This window comes from Tasmannia lanceolata, unplaced genomic scaffold (assembly GCF_043159265.1).
Source record: "Tasmannia lanceolata isolate RefF3 unplaced genomic scaffold, GAP_Taslan_0.1 ptg000037l, whole genome shotgun sequence".
Lineage (NCBI taxonomy): Eukaryota > Viridiplantae > Streptophyta > Magnoliopsida > Canellales > Winteraceae > Tasmannia > Tasmannia lanceolata.
Genome location: NW_027518714.1, coordinates 7,137,019 through 7,156,179, shown reverse-complemented (window position 1 = coordinate 7,156,179; position 19,161 = coordinate 7,137,019). Strand labels below are relative to the sequence as shown.

At 38.5% G+C, this 19,161-nt stretch overlaps 2 protein-coding genes across 3 annotated transcripts; both read right to left on the bottom strand.

Moving 5' to 3' along the window:
* Nucleotides 1–3,762: 3,762 nt before the first annotated feature.
* LOC143862185 (serine/threonine/tyrosine-protein kinase HT1-like) lies at nucleotides 3,763–7,611 on the bottom strand. 2 transcript variants are annotated; one of them, XM_077373190.1, is made up of 4 exons: nucleotides 7,461–7,611; nucleotides 5,975–7,170; nucleotides 5,043–5,498; nucleotides 3,763–4,334 (listed from the first exon to the last, which is right to left on the bottom strand). In XM_077373190.1, the coding sequence occupies exons 2-4, from the start codon at nucleotides 6,740–6,742 to the stop codon at nucleotides 4,071–4,073; spliced, it is 1,488 nt and encodes a 495-aa protein (XP_077229305.1). In that variant the 5' UTR covers nucleotides 6,743–7,170; nucleotides 7,461–7,611; the 3' UTR covers nucleotides 3,763–4,070. The 2 variants fall into 2 exon arrangements, with proteins under 2 accessions (XP_077229305.1, XP_077229304.1); XM_077373189.1 differs by lacking the exon at nucleotides 7,461–7,611 and adding an exon at nucleotides 7,310–7,421.
* An 8,404-nt stretch (nucleotides 7,612–16,015) lies between these two features.
* On the bottom strand, nucleotides 16,016–18,192 carry LOC143861690 (non-classical arabinogalactan protein 31-like). The gene is made up of 2 exons (XM_077372565.1): nucleotides 17,856–18,192; nucleotides 16,016–16,440 (listed from the first exon to the last, which is right to left on the bottom strand). Exons 1-2 carry the CDS (start codon nucleotides 18,088–18,090, stop codon nucleotides 16,130–16,132), a joined length of 546 nt encoding a protein of 181 aa, XP_077228680.1. The 5' UTR covers nucleotides 18,091–18,192; the 3' UTR covers nucleotides 16,016–16,129.
* Between the last annotated feature and the right edge of the window lie 969 nt (nucleotides 18,193–19,161).

Genomic DNA, 19,161 nt, shown 5'->3' with positions numbered 1-19,161 from the left:
ATAAGCAGGTAACAATGCACTTATGGCCCGTTTGGATACCCTCATATTTTGTATTTTGGATTTGGAATTGAGTTTTGAATACAAAAAGAATAGATCCGCCAGCTCATGCTGAGGGAGACACAGAGGGAAGGGGGAGAGGTTGAGGAGCAAAGAGGGTGAAGGAAACTTGCAGATCTGTGGATTTCCAGTTACTTATTTCCACAGCATATTCAGTAATCTGATTTTTTTTTTTCACTCTCAGTCTCTGATTTGGAAATCCAAGATTTGATCCGGATCCAATTCAAATCAAATCAAAATCTTCTCAGCATCCAAACGGACCCTTATTGAATTTAGATCATTGCCCATTTTTATTGTTGACAGTGTTTTAACAACAGAACCATTGATTGAACAGGAAAATGTCTCGTTCCGGCCCAAATTGGTCCGACCATAATTCAGATTTGGGTGAACTGTGACAGCATAAATAAACTAATCCAAATATACAAAACAAGATTAATGTAAATTGAAAAATAACATGTAAAAATAGAAAACATAAGAAATATAAGGATAAAAGAAATTGAAAACTATGGGCAAATAGAATTTCAATAGTCACGGCCAACTAGATTGCAATTTTTATGTGTTTTTTCAGTACTTATACTTTTGCTTATTCAAAATAGACCATCCTTATGGTCCAGGCCATCAAAGTTGTCTCGATGCATGAACTAAAATGCAAGAAATTAAGCTAGATGAAGGAGTTCATTTGTTTAGTTACATGGAACCTTAAAATCAAATGAATTTTCTATAGCTTAGACCTAGATTTTCTTGACCTAGAACTTGATTTCAAGGCTTAGATAAAGAATTTAAGAGTACGATCTATGAGAGGGAAAGAAATGTGAAGATTTAACTTGGGAAAAGTTAATTAAACCATTGGATCTATGCGAATTCTACTCTGTTGTTAGAAATGAAACAGAATTCTAGAAATTAAAATTTGATTGAAAAATTCCTTGAATTGAAGAATCAAGGTTTGTGTTGTAATGCTTGCCCCTCATACCTTCTTCACCAGCTTAAACAGGAAAGATTAAAATCCATTAAAATTTAGGTCTGGTTTTCCTCTATTATGAGAACTTCTTACACTTCTTGCTGAATTTTGCTGCTTCATTGCATTAATGCCGGCCTTTCACTTTTTGCGAAGAGCTTAGATTAATAAACAAAATTATTTATGGCCAATGTTGGGTTCTTATATGATGGAGGCTCATATTTTCCAAAGAAAAAATAGGAGGCAAAAATACAAGTAGAGCCTATTTGTTCAATGATCCAAACCATTTATACATTAGTCCTTGCTATGGATGGCCCATGTATCAAAATCAACCCCTATAGGACGATCCTGACCCTCCAATTTATGACTGTTAAATTGACATTGAAAAAGCTGAGCAACCGTCTATCTTCCCATAACTTGAAGGGGTTTAGATCGTCCTGTTAGGCATAAAATCGGTAACAGATACGGCAGCGACGTAAGAGCTGAACTGGAGGACCCGAGGAGCAAAGGTGAAGGAGATAATGAGCTATTTCCTGCGCAAGGAGCAAACGAGGTCAGAAGACCAACCCGGAGTCGTGCTCCGGACAGGCCCTTCGACACTCAAGTCAGTATGAGCAGGAGTGCAGAGCGAGTTTAAGAGTGGTGGGTGAGAAGTTATTACCCTCCGATTTGAGCTTTGAAAGCCCTTTTATAGAGGGAAACCTGGGGTGGTTGAATTACCTACCCCCAGGACAGGTGTCGGCCTGCTATAGGTTTGAAGTTACCTACCCTGAGGTAATTACCATATTGCCCCTGTGCAGTAGTTGGGCTTGTGGTGGGCCATCCTGGGGCCACATGTCGGCAGCTAATTGGCTGCTGTTTTTATACCCCATCATGTCCAAAGGTTTAGACTGTCTAATGGGCGTAGGTTTCAACACACGGCCATCTATAGCAAGTTCCATATAAATGGTTTGTACAATAGAAACAATATCAGCACAACCATGTTTTAATATTTCCACAAACCTAGCCTGCCTTTTATTTTTAAATTGGCTTGTGAGATCTTTTTGGGAGCTGTAACAACTGTTCATGGCTTTTTAAGCAAGAAAAGACAAGATGGGTTAGTGCAAATATCAAAACATGGTTGTGTTGATATCATTTCACTACTATTTTTCCTTGAAATATATGGGGCAGATCATCTCATGTGTAGCTCCTGTTGAAAAATTGACTGAATTCACCCTCGTCTTTAATACATACACCACCTTTTCCCACTCCCTTTCTCTGATACACATTTGATCATATTATGAGCCCACTGGAATCTCTCAGCATTGTATTCCATATAATTGAATTCCTTCATGGCTTGAACCTTTTCTCACCTCTGATGCATTTAGGCCCTCTTTTTTTTTTTTTTTTTTTTGGATTTTGAGAACCGATTGTGAGTCCAAAACTACTCGGGCCCCATTTGTTTTTCAGATTGTGAGGGCTCCAACCGATTATTGGCCCAAAATTAATCGGTTGGGGTCCTCACCATCGGTTGTCACAATCTGAAACTAAAAGAGCCATTGGATTTTGAGAACTGATTGTGAGTCCAAAACTGGGGCCATCACCATGGCAATCTGAAACGAAAAGGGCTAAAACAAACAGGACGTATAAAGAATAAAAAATTCCTAACCCTGCAACCAATGCAACAGAACTGGACACATCTCTGAGAGAGAATGAAAGCTTTGCTCAATGCTTGACGGGCCAAAGCACAATCACCAGCACATCAGAGGAAGCTCACATCTTGAACTGGTGATCACATGTTTAACCTGCTCTCAACACAATCAACAAAAGGTCAACACCAATCACATACACTCGACGTGTCATATCACCCAACTCATTTTCTCTCATGCTCTAAGAGAGCAAATTCCACACCTTGAACTTGTCAAATATTACTTACCTATTCCACCAAAGTCGCATCACCTGAGAATAAACTCTAGCCATTGGCATCCCCCTGCAGAATGGACAACCTTCCTAGACTTGATCCCTCAATTAGGCCATGTCTGGCAACTATGAAATTTTTTTCATGGAATATTAGCTCACTAATGGTAGAGACAAAGACGTGGAGAGAATTGAGAGGGCATGAGTGAATGGATCGTGCGAAGTGCCTGAAAAATAAGGAAAACAAAAACGTTATTTTGAGTGGAGTATTTTTCCCTTAATTTTTCATCCACTCCGAAACATCTCTTCATTCATGCCCTCTCAATTCTCCCCCTCTCCCACCCCCTTCAAAAGCTCCATCTTCAGTAGAGTTTTTATTTTCCGTGTTTTTAATCCACTTCTCACCATCTCCTCACTCATGCCCTCTCGATTCTCTCCCTTTCCCATCCCCTCCTTGCTCATCTCCCAGCTAGGGGTGCAACTTGGGCAGGCTCAACCCGACTGGTTCAACCCAGAAAAAAAGTCGGGTTGGGTTGAGCTCAGGTCGGGTTCGGGTTTTCTCAATCCGGGCTGAGTTCGGGTCGGGTTTGGGTTGAGGGCTTTGGCAACCCGACCCGAGTGAACCCGACATTTTTATAAAAAAAATTATTTTTTAAGGTTAAAATCTTGGGTTGGGCCGGGTTGAACTCGGGTCGGTTCGGGTCAGGTTGAACCTCGGGTTGGGTTCAGGTTGGCGTCAACCCAACCCGAGTTGCACCCCTATGACTCCCACCACTTGATAAACTAATATTCTATGGAAAAAACTTCCCCTGCTACCAAACAGGGCCTTATTGTCAGTAACACTACACCATTGATTTCAAGTGGTAAAAAACATTCCATTTCCTAGAGAAAATGACAACCTCAACCAACATTACACCACCGAGATTATCCTTCTAAGCCACCACAAGGAGCTCTATGCCCGCTGAAATCCTGTAGAGAGCAATAACTAAAACAATCGCTCTTCTTCACATCATGATCCCTTTTCCTCTGCCAGCCATCCTACCCCACGCCCTCTCTCTGTCTGTTTTAATAAAAGTATAATTGCAGAAGCTTGAAAATGAACATTTTAATTACATGATAGACAGGTGAAACTACGAATGCAACAAAAAAAGACAGAGTTGAGTTATATTAGTTTACGTGACGAAGTATCATGATTCATAAGGCTAAGCTTCTGAATCCAGTGAACTAGACGCTTCTTGTGATCGCGACAGGATGAGTTTGGAACCAGGTTCAGCGTGCCATCACGTGCAAAAGAAGATTCGAATTGTTCTAAAACCTTCACAATCTGCCAAAATTCAGGCCTCTTCTCCGGATGCAATGCCCAACATTGTTCTATCAAAGCTCGCAGGGCAGCTGGACAGTCTGCAGGTATAACTGGCCTCAAATTCTGAAAAGCCCAAATTTCTTCTTGTCAGAAAATAAGGTAACTACAGCTTCTACCTTTTTTTTAGCATACTTTGTTTGAGGCTCTTAACACACAAGGGATAAAAGTTTCTTTTGTAGCAAAAAGTAGACAATCATGGAACCTAGTTTCCAAAATGGTGTGGTGTTTTCTAATTAATAATTGGAAGAAGCAAGAGAATTGGAAAATTTCCAGACATTTTCTTAGCAGTCTATCTTGATGTAGTGAAGAATATCAATTTCCAAAGAAAGATTAGTACTTTTGGTTATTTTCATGAAAGTGCAGACGCCGGTAATGTATAGTAAATTACAGAGGCGTCCATAACTGGATAGTTTGATGATCACTTCCAACATAATCACAGAAAGATCAATACTTCACTGCCAAGTCTACGAAAAAGCATCAGCATGGTGATAATTTGACTATATTAACAAGAAAAAGAAATGCGCACCAGGGTTATTAGTTTAAATAGAGCTATATAATGCCACATCTCACCAAGGCACCTAGCTCATCATATAGTTCTACAATGCTTATAGTAGTTTTCTATTTACAAAACAGTTATGTCAGTTATGTGTAAAAGAGCGATGACCTCATAACGGTTGCTGTTAAGGAGAGGAAATCTGAAATCTAAAATCCAATATGTACGTAGATATCTGAAAGCTCAAGAAAGAGAAGGAAAAGAGTAAAAAAATATACCTTATTCACTACAGCAAACGCTGCCTGAATGGGTGTCATCTCCTCATAGGGAATTGTTCCCGTCACCATCTCCCATAAGACAAGTCCAAAGCTATACACGTCAACCTTTCGGCCATAGGGCTTATGCTTGATCATCTCAGGCGCCATCCAACGAAAGGTCCCTGGGTCCTCAGCCAGAGAATCACAATATGCTTCCTCACAGGCTATCCCAAAGTCGGCAACCTTCAAGCAGAAGCCTTCATCAAATAAGATATTCTCAGGTTTGAGGTCGCGATGAATAACCCCTTGTGAGTGAACATACTCTATTCCTCGAGCAATATCTAAAGAAATTTTGATCAGTTTCTCTAGGGGAAGAGATTTCCGCTCGAGTTTGTGTAGAAATGCCCTTAGGGAACCTCCCGAAAGATATTCGGTTATGATACAAAAGACTGGTGGTTTCCTACACGCCGCTACCAACTGCATCAGACCAGAGACATCCATGAAAAGAGAACGTGTTAAACATTATAGTTCTGTGAAGCAATTGAATGCCAGTAAGCTGTTATCATTCAAAAGAAAAGAAAAAAAGAAAGAATGCCAGCAAGCTGTTTCCAGTTGCTGTATGGTAAATTGGTAATTAACTTAAAAGGTCTCCTTCATTACAAATTAGCGATTCAGTAGGTACTAGAGATAAAATTACAAGTCCAAGTGTAGAAAAAAATCATATGAAGATCCATAAAAATTTGAACATATCAATCCCAAAGCACCACTTTAAAGTCCCATCCTTCTTGAAAGGTTAAAGGATTAGATATAAGAATTTATTCATAAGCTGAATATACGAGTGACTAAACAGACTATTCTATAACTCTTACGAATTCAGGTCCATGAAGTGATACAATAATAACTCGAAACCTTAATAACATCCAAATAAAGGAAATTGGGGGAGGATTCATTACCTTAATTACATTTCGATTGTGGAGATGAGAAAGAAGAGTGACTTCTCCTGTGAACTGCTTCTCCAATCGAGCCGCCATGGCCCCATTTTCGTCATCATCTGGTACTCTAATCATTTTGACCGCAACAGGGCGATCTTTGTAAATTCCATGGTAAAGCCTACTGTGTGCTCCTGAGGCAAACTTAAGCCCAAGGAACAACTTGGAAAGATCAACCATCCACTCCTCCGAAGTCTCTACGGCCGAAACCCTTCCCCCTCCATTGTCAAAGTATTTTGTCCACGCAGAGTCCTTCCTAGTCTTCGATCTCTCGGCAATTTTCATCGACGCAAAGCTCCGGAGAGGAGATGTTCTTGAATCAAATGTATGAGAATCATGGACATCTCTAGAAAACAATTTCCCAATGATTCCCTTTTCGGGTTCTCTCCTTGTGGGACATGGGGAGGAAAATCTTTTGCTATCAATCCTAGCTTCCTTGAAAGCCTCAGAGAGAACAGTCTCAGGGAGTGGGGATATTGATCTGTGTCTGGACGCAGGATATCGAGGGTTCAAATCAGGAAATGATACAGTTTTATCAGAGAACAAGTTAGTTTGAACTCTTCCAAAACGTTGCGCACTAGACCCATATCTCAAATTCTTATCCTTTAATTCAGGATTGCAATTAGATTGATGAGACCGCGAAAGAGATGGAGCACTATACGAATCCAATCGATGACAAACAGTATGTGAGAATTTCACCCTTCTTAACCAAGAGCTGTTCTCTTCCTCCATTATCCAAAACCCAGAACAACTAAAAGATAAAATTCAGGCCACAAATCTTCAAATCACCAAAAAGATATCCATAGGATAATCCTCAGAATACCCAAAAAAAATTAGGGTTTGTTAAAAAAAAAGGATAATCCTCAGAATACCCAACAAGAATAAACACTCATTTTCAAATCTACTCATAACCCATGAAAGAAGACCTTTGGAACTTTAATTCCATCTCCATCAAATCAATTAAACCCATATTCCATCTCTCTACCATAACACCAAAAATTAGGGTTTGAACCTCTGATAATAACCCTAGTTGAAAATCCACCATACCTTTTATCTCTCAAACCTTAATTTCTATCTTTTTTAGAGCCCTTCAAACCCAGATTTTGCCTCCACCAGGAAGCTCAGCCCTCAAATCATACCTTCACCGAGCCTTCCAAAACCTAGAAATCCATCATGAAAAGCAAAGTGAAAAACAAATACAAATGCCAAATTCATATTCAACGAATCAAACATTCAAAAGCAAAGAAAGATTATGATGACTACTCCATCAAATAAATGGAAAAAAAAAAAAAAACATACAAATCATTGCAAGAAGAACAATCAGTTTCTCCAAAAGAAGAATTTAAAAAATTAGTAAACGCAAGCCTCGAAAAAGAAAACCAGAAGCTAATCCCAGCAAAATCTCCACCAGTCAAAACAAAGGATTACAATACAAGCAACATGCATTTACCGTATTCAAGAAACGTAGATACGTATTCAACGACGTATACACAGAGAAAGAAGAATAAAATACGTATACAAAATCTTCTTCGGCTTTTACTCTCTGAAACGGTCCTTCATCTTCTATTTAGAAAACGATCTGGTACGGATCGGAGATTTTGTATAGAGACGTATTCGTATACGTATTTCTGTTGTTATACGGTATGATTGGTAAGTAGATTCCGTTGGGATTTCGAGTGGGATGTGGGGCCCGTACCTTCTAAAGTCAGAAGAACACAACGCAAGGGTGGGAAGAATTGGAGAATTAAATGGGGGTGTCGCTATCAAAGATGCGGTACGGATTTTCTCTCTCTAAGAATTAAATTGGGGCTCGCCTGCCAACTAAAATGTAAGGTTTTTATTTTCCCTACGTACTCTGGTAGTTAGGTCTTTGTCCGTGCTTGGAAAAGGAAATACGGAGTCACGGATCTGAGTTTCAAGTTTCCATGTAGTGTTAAATCGAGATTGGGATCAACGGTGTAGGATCATCCGATTAATGTGATCTGAATGAAATTGGGCTGGTTTTAGGGTTGTTGTTGGAATCAACGGATTTGATCACATAAAGAAAAACAAAAGCAGTGGGGCCCAGTGAATGTCTTTTAGGAAGGAGAATAAAAGTGACTTTCTTACGAGAGTTTTTCCCGTGTGTCACAGTCACAGACTCACATGTAGCATGCGAGGCAAATGAATTGTTTGATAATTTATTACGAGACATGACAATATATTTACAGGGAGACGATAAATTCACACCGCCTGTAGGATAATTCGCACCACTTGTAACTTGAATTGTGGTAGACTTTAAAGCTTTTTGACGTCAAATCACATCACCAGTGGTGCTAATTATCCTACAGTGGATGCGAATTTATCATGACCCATATTTACAGTGATCATATTGCAAGTTATGAATTTATGATCGCGTGCTGGAAATAAAGAAGGGGTACAAATTGGCTTTGTCCAGGTACATTGCTCTCTTTTTTGTTTTATGCGCAGGTGTCAAATAAGAGGACCCGTGCCTTTTTCCGGGTCCAGTTTGTTAGAGGACCGAGTTTATATATACGGTGGCCGACCGTCAAGTCAGGTTTTGCTAGCATACCCTTTCTGTTTTGGGGAAAAATGACACGGGGGACCGTTAAATTATGTAATTTTCAGCCGACCCATGCTTTTCTAAAATTATCAACGAGGGACAAAAGAGGTCTTGTCAATAAAAGCTAGACGAAAATGCCCTTTTCTTAAGCAACACGTTTTACTTTTTCACTTTTTCCTCTTCTCTCTTTTCTTTTCCTGTCATTTTTTTTTTACTTTTCCATTTTCAACTTTATTTTTTTAGCCTACCAGTCATCTTCCTCATCGTTCAGCCACCAATGTCGCTAGTAAGTCTCGAAAACTTGAAATGTGAGCTCATTCCCATCTATCTCTTTATATCTAGATTTTGTTTTTCATTTGTTTTAGGGTTTTGCATTTCTCCTTCTCCCTTTCAATAGCGAATGAGGAAGATGAATCATAGGATAGAAAGAAAAAACGGTGAAAATGAACGAGTGAAAAAAACAGGAAGTAAAAATGTGTTCATAAGGAACTTGATAAGCCCATTCAGAAATCGGTAACCTCATTTTGATACTAGGTAACCCCAATCCCAGAGCCTTGAAAACCCCCTTCCAATACTCCAGTACCCTCAGCCAATTTTTAGGGATTTGATAAGCCCATTCGGAAATTAGTAACCCTATTTTTAATACTAGATAATCCAAATCCCAGAGACTTAAAAAATCCCTTCCAAAACTCCAGTACCCTCGGCTAATTTTCAGGGACTTGATAAGCCCGTTTGGAAATTGGTAACCCCATTTTTTATACTAGATAACCCCATTCCCAGAGACTTGAAAACCCCCTTCCAAAACTCCAGTACCCTCGGCCAATTTTCAGGGACTTGATAAGCCCATTCGGAAATTAGTAACTCTATTTTTTATACTAGATAACCTCAATCCCAAAGGCTTGATACCCCTTCCAAAACTCGAGTACCCTCACCCAATTTTCAGGGACTTGATAAGCCCATTCGAAAATTGGTAACCCCATTTTTTCATACTAGATAACCCCAATCCCATACACTTGAAAAGCCCCTTATAAAACTCCAGTACTCTCGGCCAATTTTCAGGGAGTTGATAAGCCTATTCGAAAATTGGTAACCCTACTTTTGAGAGTTGCTAACCCCCTTCCAGGGAGTTGATAAAACTTCTTCTGCTACAAAACCCTCTCTGCCTATAGCAACTCTTCTAATGGCATTGAAGCAACAATGGTAGCTGAACGAGGAGGAAAATGACTAGTAGGGTAAAAAATCAGAAAGGTGAAAATGGAAAAGTAAAATAAGAAGGAAGAAGGAAAAAACAACGTGAAAACGTGTTGTAAATGGCAAAGGGCATTTTTGTCCAGTTTTTATTGACGAGACCTCTTTTGTCCCTCATTTATAATTTCAGAAAAGCATGGGTCCTCTTGCTAATTACATCAATTTTGTGTCCCCCATTGGTAATTGTTCCTTTTTTTATTGAAAGAAAAACCAACTTTTGGCAACTAACAAAGTTGCCATGCTTTCAAAGAAATTACCAACATAACAAGTTTTTATGGTTAAAAATAGGGCAGTAATAAATCGACTCCCTCCAGGACAATGCAGAGAGAGAGAGAGAGATGAGAGAGAGATGGCGTTCGATTTATGATATTAGGGGTCGATTTATCACTGCCCTAAAAATATTCAAATATGCTTTGTGAATGGTTATAAATATTGAAATATAATTTCTTCGTCTTATTATTCCTTTTGTTGTTGCCTGATTTATACGGAAGAAAATAGGAAGAAGAATGGAAAGAACCACAACAAAAGGAGAAGAAAAACAAATATTATATAAATTCGGGTGAGAAAAGGAAGAAGAAAACATAAAAACAAAAAAAAATATATAACAAATAAACCATAAAATTGGGCAAGAAGAAAAAAATAAAAAATAATGTTGTGAAAAACCCTTTCAGTAGCAACCGGCAATTTCAATGGCAAAGCAAAACAAAACATGCAAACACACGAAGACAAAAAGATTTACTTGGTTTGGCGTAAAGCCTATATAAGATTTACTTGGTTTGGCGTAAAGCCTATATCCATGGTAGAGATGGTGAGAAAATACACTAACAAGAGAAAATCAATATCTTTCACCAAACCCACCCGGAAACCCTTGTAGACCCTTATCACCCTTTTTGAGCTCTCAACCCTTTTCTCAAACTAGAATACGAAAATAAGTCGTAAAATCCCTTATACAAAGTGGGTCAAAACAAGCCGACTTGAACCGGGCCGAACTCACTTAAATTGCAAGCCGAGCGTGGTGGGCCCAAGTGGGTTGAATTCAGGACATCCAACTCAACAAATAATAACATAAAAAACCTAAAAACAAGTGAAGAAAACCAAAAGAAGAACTAAAAGAAGATGAAAATAAAAAACAACAAATATCCTTGAAATTGAAGTATAAGAAGAAGAAAAAGGAAAAAAGAGAGTAGAAAAGTCGTAAAAATCGAAGAAGAAGAATAAGGGAAAGGAAAGAAGGGGAAGAGATTGAGTGCACATAGAGGACAAATGACGACCGACTAATTGTATAGTATCGGATGCATTCTCCTATGGTAGTGCCAGTGTCCTTTTAGGGTATTAGATGAGTACTATGTTTTCACCGACCAAACGAATTACACAAAGCTTCCGGATAACGAACACTTGTGCTTTACTCACGAATGTAGTAAGCATCTCGTTCCAAGGTTTTATGTGTGTCATTTAAAGGCAGGAATTGTGGAATTTTTAGAAACTCTATCCAAAAGCTTTTTTTGTATGCCAAAATTATGAAATTTTATATAGTTTTTAGTGGCAAAAATATTTGGACGATGATAAATTCGCACCCCTGTAGAATAATTCACAACCCAGTACCGTGATTTGACGTCAAAAAGCATAAAAGTCTGCCACATACCCTCCTTAAAGGTGTGCAAATTATCCTACAGGGGTGCGAATTTATCATTGCCTATATTTTATCTGTCACCGAAACGGATCAGGGGTAAACACTATCAACTATTTGGTGGATTGGTCGGCGCTAGACTCCTGATCACAGTGAATCTAGTTAATCATGGTCCTGGCCGCGAGGAATCAATAGATCTGTGCCGGTGCTGACTTGGATCTCGGGTGACAGAATAAGGCTGCCAGAAGCGACGAGCAGTCGCGGTAGAAGCTTGGCTCTAGCCGATGGGCTAGCAGTAAGTTTGGCTGTATCCTCTCATTTATCAAGCCTCTCAGCTTGCTAAATGGGATTGAAAGACCTAGAACTCCAGAACTGTATCCTCCCATTTAGCAAGCCGATAGTCACCTTTAATACACATTTGCTATGGTTAAAACTTTTCTGTCTCGATAGGATACACCACTAGTGTCTAGTGAGGGTTTAATGTATCCTTAGCCAAAATGTTTAATTAGAGACTGTTTTTTAACAAACTGTCGCTAGAATCCCTTTTATATGGTCTCTAGAATCTTTTTTATAACCGAGATTCTCTCTCTCTCTCTCTCCAAATCCCACCATCCAAAGCTATTTTCATTTCGTGTACAATAATCACTATTCAAATACCTTCTATACTTAATTTTGTTGTGATGTATACAAATACCTAATGCTGTCTTATACCTGTGCCCCCTAGAATAGTAGTCAATTGATCTCTTGGCGAAATAGTAGTGAAGTTGTCTTCAAACGGACCTCCCAAAATGTTGTTTGGTTGTTATATAAAGGGCTAATAATAGAATACTGTAAAAGTATAAGATGGTGTTTTTACTAGTGGTTTGGTGAAACCCATGATTTTAATACAAAACTCCCCACTTTATTCATGTATTTTGCTAGAGGTTTGGTGGATATTATGATAGATATCAGCTGGGTTGATCAAGTAAAGCCCTGTTCGTTTAAGATTATGACAACCGATTGCAAGTCCAAAACTAATTATTGGACTCAAAAGTATTGTACTCACAATCGGTTGTCATAGTCTTAAGCGAACAGGGCCCGGTAGTTTTGGTGACTGCTAATAACTGACTGTGACACTCCCAAAACCGAGAATAATACCTCTAGTAAAGCTGAGTAGGCAACCAAATAGAGTCAAACGATGACAGAAGAAGTTCTAAAGCTGCTGACGTGGATCCAATGGGGTGTACTTGTGGTTGGGTTTATGTGAGGGCGCCCTTCAGTTTAGCATTACTCTTATTTGTAACTTGGGCAAATGTGAGATGGTACATTTCAAAACGGTCATAGCATTTGCGTAGGTGCCGTGCTTGGATTGGCCATAAAATGGTTCCCCATCTACAATGGGCACCATGATATCAACAGTTGATGGGTGATGGGTATGATAATTATGCATTCCCGTGTATTAAATTTAGGAAAATGATTTAAGCGTTGAGACATATACATATATGATTGGTGGGCATTATTAAAAGGGAAGTGATACATTCGCCCTTTTCCCCCCTTTGGACAGCCCCTCTAGTGTATTTATTATGACTACTCTTTTACTCTAGAGGGCTGTTCCAAATAGAGGTAAGGGGGCCAATATATCAATTCCCAATTAAAAATGAAAGCAAACCCTCTCCTCTCATATTTTAATGGCAGTCAACTCTTGGATAGCTTCTCATTTTTCTAGTGGAGCACATGACTCCTCCATTATTTAAAAGGTGCTTTTAAGTTTGACATATTAGCTTACTCAATCTTGTTTTTTTTAATGGGTTTTGCTAACTAGTGCCCAGGGCGCACTCGTTTTAGGTTTTGCTAACAGGTGCGCTAAGGGGCATTTAATTGCTCTTGAGAACATGAATTTACACTGTTGAGATTTTTACACATGTTTTGAGATTTTATTATCAAAACATGTGTAAATTCACGATCCCATAGGCAATTAAATGCCCCATGACGAGAGCCCTTTGGGGCTTAGGGCTCCCATTAGAAAAGCCCTTTTTTAATAGACTTTTGTGTGGGAACTAATAAGCCAAAATAGGAGAGATGTTATAACACGGGCGTGTCTTCCTAAGAGCTCTCTAGAGATTTCATAATAGATATGTCAACAACTCTTATTTTTTAGTATAAGAATAACTACTACAAAAATCACAGAATTGAACAGGCACATCTATTATGAAATGGTACATCTATTCAAATGAACAGACACATCTGTTCTGAAATAATGCATTGATTCTAATAGACATGTCTATTCATTGATGATCTTTCGAAAAAGACATATCTGTAGAAAGTGAACATACACATCTGTTCTGTAAAGATGCATTGATTCGAATAAAAAGACAATAGACATGTCTATTCAATGATGATGTTTAGAAAAGACATGTCTCTAGAAAATGACTATTGGTTGGTTATAAATATGTCGGCTAGCATTCAATTCAAATAACTTCTTAAGATTCGTTCTCTCTTCCCTATTACTTCTGTAGTTTTGCTTCAATTACAGAACTGCAATTTTGTAATTGAAACAGATTAATTTCTGGGCCTAAATTATCTTGGAAGGCAGATTTGCTGATTACCTTTTGCAGATTTGTAAGGGGCAAATTCTGTCTTAAGGAGAGAACGAATTACTTTCGATTTAGGCATTAATTTTCTTCATACAATGTTTACAACAATGGAGAGTTCTTATATAGTTCACCTAAAAAATTAAGTGGGACTTTAAAATCCAATATGAGAAAAAAAACAAAACAAAAGAGCAATATCGCATAAAAAATGACCAAAAGTATTCTTCACATATGGAATATAATCAAAATACCTATGGCAATGTGCACTTTGAGTCCATTCCAATTGTAAGAATGATTCTAGTATACTGTCTAGCTTATTAGATTCAAATTTTTATCAAATGCTAAATAGTTGTTTAGACATTCTTAGGTTTTAATCAAACTTGATGAAATTTAAAGAAATCTTGCTTGCGAGTCTAGGCCTAGCATTGTCATATACTCCAAATTTACAGGGAAATTAAACTCAAAATGCAATACGGTTGCACACCCACGTACAAATTGTAAAAATTTCCCTTTACGAGGGTCGAAATCCGACAAAGAGGCCGTTGTTGTTGACCTTTTCTGCATTCATTTTGATTCCTCCAAGTCCTCCACTATAGAAAAGAAGAATACCTTTTTATCATTTTGTTGTTTAGTTCCCTTTCTGCAGGTAGAATCGGGGAAAAAAATCTTCCATTTCCTCTTCTTAATGGCCACAGAGATAGGCTCACCGGATTTTGTTATTCTGTGGGTTAGGGATATAATTTTATATCTAAACTGACCAAAGTACCTTTCAAGTTTCAAGGGATGAGACCCCGAGAGATTAGGCACTGTTTGTTTTGGAATTTGAGAACCGTTTGTGTCCAAAACTGATTATTGGGCTCAAAATTAAAAGTACATTTGAGCCCAATAATCAGTTATGGAGTCACAACCGGTTGTCAAGATCCACTATAGTCATCCTAATAAACTTTAACCATTGCCAGTTATTTGAAGGCAACCAACTATACGGATCATCGATTCACCATTGGATTTTCAAGGGCTGTGCAATGCAAATGATGGCCCACCAGGTCAATGGATTGGTCTTTTTCTTTTCAAACAAGTTTGATCATCACCCACTAAAAAGCAATTAAATAAGCTAATCGCACAAATTAAGCTTAAACGATTGGTTTCCTAACTAAATCGTACAAATTTCGTTGTTTCCTATTCAACTTTTTGTTGCTGATTAAATACAAACAACCTAGAACTTCAGACATACTTTTTCTAATTAAATTTCCTCCCTCTCTTTCTCTCTCTCTCTCTCATTAACTTTCTAATTAAACTCTGTAATCACCAAAAATTTCTTGTTTGCGAAATGTTTCCATCTACTCGATATCTGACTTTCCTTTCCTTATATGGGCTCTTTTTATTAGTTTAGGACGGGTTTAAAAGGAAACACAGATTTTGCCACTAAAAAAAAGGGAACACAGAATTGAGGATGTGATTTGGGTTTACAAGATGAAATTTCTTTGATCTGTATGGCAAATTATGTGTTTCAGCATCGACAATGATAGAAGTACACATATCTCCTTCCCTTCTTCCATAATCTAAGTCCCTAATTAGATCGGATGGTTAGAATCATCCTATGGAAATGATTTTTGGGGCACAACCTATTTACGTTGTGGCCCATTAATTTGGCGGTTTGGATCATCCTATGGTATGGGCTGTATAGTCCATTTTAAAAAAAATGGGCTGAATTCATCCTAGAAGGGGGCTGTACAGTGGAGTTTTACAAAAGGCAATGAACTTTCAACACTTGGAGTGAGAAAGAAGAAGCTGAAAAAGGTGAAGAATAATGTTTGTGAAATGCATTGGGATCCGTTTCTCAAAAAGGTGGAGGGAAAAGCAACTCAAGGGCATTCTTGTCTTAAAACATGCTTTGGGATCTGTTTCACCCCTTATTTAGAATTTAGCCAACTCTTTAAGATTTTCAATTAAAAATCCCCTTTTTTGAGAATTTTCCCATAAATAAATAAAAGGAAGTATTTATTAGGGTATGGAAAGAAATCATTTCATTAAATAAAAGCCCTTAACCTTCGAAGCCACAAAAATACAGATAAAATCACATAAAAGATAAAGATCTCTCTCTCTCTTACATACTAAGGGGAACGACGACAGGAGGTAGTATTGGTGGGTGCATACGCCAAGGGTCCGACAGAGAAGAGCATAACGGGCTTGGGGCCCATCAGAACCTTTTCGGGCCTCAGGCGGGCCCCACTCACTCCTCCGTGAAGGTCCGTCGCGTTCTTGCACGTCTCTAACGGCGAGGACGCCAAGAACACCTTGCACTTGTGTACCCCGTATGTAGTCACATTCGCGGCTTGTATGTAGAAATACCCATTTTTGTCCGTTTTACCCTCCATGTTAATCTCTCGCTTGCTACTTTTGCACTGTAACCTTGCCACCGCACCTACATTCCAACCAATGGCGAAAACCGACATAAACATCTTTGAACATGGTCAATATTAATTTATTATAGAAAGAGAACAATTAAATGCTTCCCCATAGGCTCAAATGTAGGCTTAGGTAGGGGTGTTAGTGGACCCAGATGGCCCGATGGATAGTCCAAATCCAAACCTTAATAGACAGGATCTAGGCACATTAGAAGGATCCATGGACTAATTTTGGATCCTCTTCGTAAGATCTGAAAAAAATTTGGATTGTGATCAAGACATGGCAAAAAAATCCGATGGATAGTCACAATTCGAAGTCCTTTTACTAAAATACCCTCAAAATATTTCTTATATTATGTCGGAGTGGTATTTACATAAAAGTAAACTAAATATTTCTTAGCTTACGACTTTCCACTTCCCCCTTTTCTAGACATCTTTTTCTCTTCCTTTCCTCTATCAGTTTTTATTCATGTAAACTTGCCACTCATCCTCAGCAAGGATTAGTTAGTAGAAAGTTTTATTGTCACGCACCCTTGACATTGGAGTTCTTTTCAACAATAAAATCCTATTCTTCATCAAAATCATAGGTCGTTATTAGATATAGTGACATACTGAGGAAGTTTTGGAGTTCATTTCAAATGAGGAAAGCTGAGATTTTTTGTTGTTTTGTAAGTAGGACCTATTACGACACTCCGATGGACGGTCAGATTTGAAATGGATCGTGATAGGGACACAAGAAGTAAGATCCGAAGAACACTCCGAATCCGATCAGATCGATAAGGGATTTGAATGGATCATGATCGACTAAGACATATGTGGATCCGTTGACACCGCTGGGCTTAGGGTACATGCATTGGCTTTAATCTACACATAGCATAAAAGAGAAAACGGTAAAAACTATTGATATTGGCACTACCGTGTTTTGATAATTGCACTAACTCATCTTGTCTTTTATTATTTAAAAAGAGCTGTCAAAGGTTATTGCAAGCCCAATAAAAAAAAAGAAAAGAAAAGGCAAGCTGAGTTTGTGCAATTATCAAAACATTGTAGTGCCGAACCGCCAATATCATATCAAGAGCCAAGGGTAAAATGCAATAAATGGACGGTTTCAATGTTTTGTCACCGACCATTTGTGCCTAACGTGCATGCATTTAGGCTAAACGTGTCATCCAACTTAAATACAAACATGCATGTACATGCACACGTGGATGTGAACTGAACCAAACACAATAGCAGCATGCACCATTCAACCACTAGGATGTTGCATGTATTGCTAATGAGTCGCATGCATGTAATCTACGTTGTTCTAAACTTTTAACTCAGAATGGACTCGGCCAAGGTAACAATGAGTGGACTCGATGCAATCAATATTTCATAAACTCTGGGCGGTAAAATGAGTCGACTCGCTACGATTGACTAAAGGACCACTCACCAGAAAGTGGCGAGGCACCCAAAAGGGTGTCCACACCCACATACTTGCACGACTTGCAGTAGATAACACCTTGCACGGCCACAAGACTTCGAGGGGGTAAGGCTTTAAGACCCTCAGAAAATTCAAGACCTTCTACTTCAATAGCAGTATTAGAATCAAATGACCCAATCGTCAAAAACAAAAAGATTTGAAGCATCACGAGAGCCCTGACTAGAGACATAGGAAGAAAACCCATTTGTTTTTGCTACTTTTTTACACAACGGGAAGATTATGTTGAAATGGGTCGTCAATGGTTTGAATTTATAGTGGCACTGCAACGGGATTCTCGGCTGATTTGGTTGATTGAGGTGGTTTTAAAAACCTGGTTTTTGACAAGAAAGCCGGGTTTGGGTCTGTGAAATGGGTGCATTAGACGTGTCGAGATATGCGTTACGGTTGTCTTCTATTCATTGGAAAGACGAACCAAGTGGCGAATAGGTGCACATGCACATTGGAATTTTGTACATCTTGATAGAGCTTGTGGAAATTTCCCAAGAGCCTCGGTAAATGCTCCTGTAAAATATGTAGAGGAAACAACGGTCGAAATATAAGGAAAAAAAGGTATTTTATGGTGGTGGATTATAGAAAATCAATCTTTCTAGACTTCTAGTCCTTATCTGTACTGCAGAAATTCAATACAACAATCGAGTAAAAGCATAAAATAATGACCCAAGTCCATCTCAAAAAACCCAGTACTCTTATGATATTGCAAGTCTAAACTCATTTCTGCCATTTATTCTCAGATTTTAACAATTGCACAAACTCAGCATGTATTTTCCTTCTTAGTGCGAGTTTGGCGTACCATTTTGGGGCCAAACGGCAGTTTGGGAGTGTTTGGGTGCGCAGCCACCGTTTGAAACACCGTTTGAAACACGTTTTGAACCCTCAAAACGGTGTTTTGCAAAAGGAGGGGGAGAGGTCCGTTTGCAAAACGCCGTTTTGAATAGAGTTTTTGGGCTGTGGGTTTTTACATGTTTGCCCTCACAAAAACCCATTTTTACGTATATGCGCGCGATTTTATGCGCTATGTCAAATACCAAAAAAGTGGGGGTGTTAATATCATTCTTGAGGACACAAATTTGTTAAATTGTTAATATTTAATTCAAAACAAGGGGCTGCTAATATCAGTATATGATCTCTTAATTTTGATTTTCTAAAGACAAAAGAATTAAAAGAAACCCTAGTTTCTTATTTTCTTCATCTACTTTGCAAAATTGCAAACCCTCTCACGCCTCACTGCCTCAACGCCTCCACTCGTTCGTCAAAT

Excerpts from the sequence above, each read along its gene's own strand:
- LOC143862185 (XM_077373190.1), bottom strand. The coding sequence starts at position 6,742 with ATGGAGGAAGAGAACAGCTCTTGGTTAAGAAGGGTGAAATTCTCACAT. Across the intron at positions 5,499-5,974 it reads ACAATCGAAATGTAATTAAG|TTGGTAGCGGCGTGTAGGAA; the intron begins GTAATGAATCCT and ends GGTCTGATGCAG. Across the intron at positions 4,335-5,042 it reads CGTTTGCTGTAGTGAATAAG|AATTTGAGGCCAGTTATACC; the intron begins GTATATTTTTTT and ends TGGGCTTTTCAG.
- LOC143861690 (XM_077372565.1), bottom strand. The coding sequence starts at position 18,090 with ATGGGTTTTCTTCCTATGTCTCTAGTCAGGGCTCTCGTGATGCTTCAA. Across the intron at positions 16,441-17,855 it reads GGGTGCCTCGCCACTTTCTG|GTGCGGTGGCAAGGTTACAG; the intron begins GTGAGTGGTCCT and ends GTTGGAATGTAG.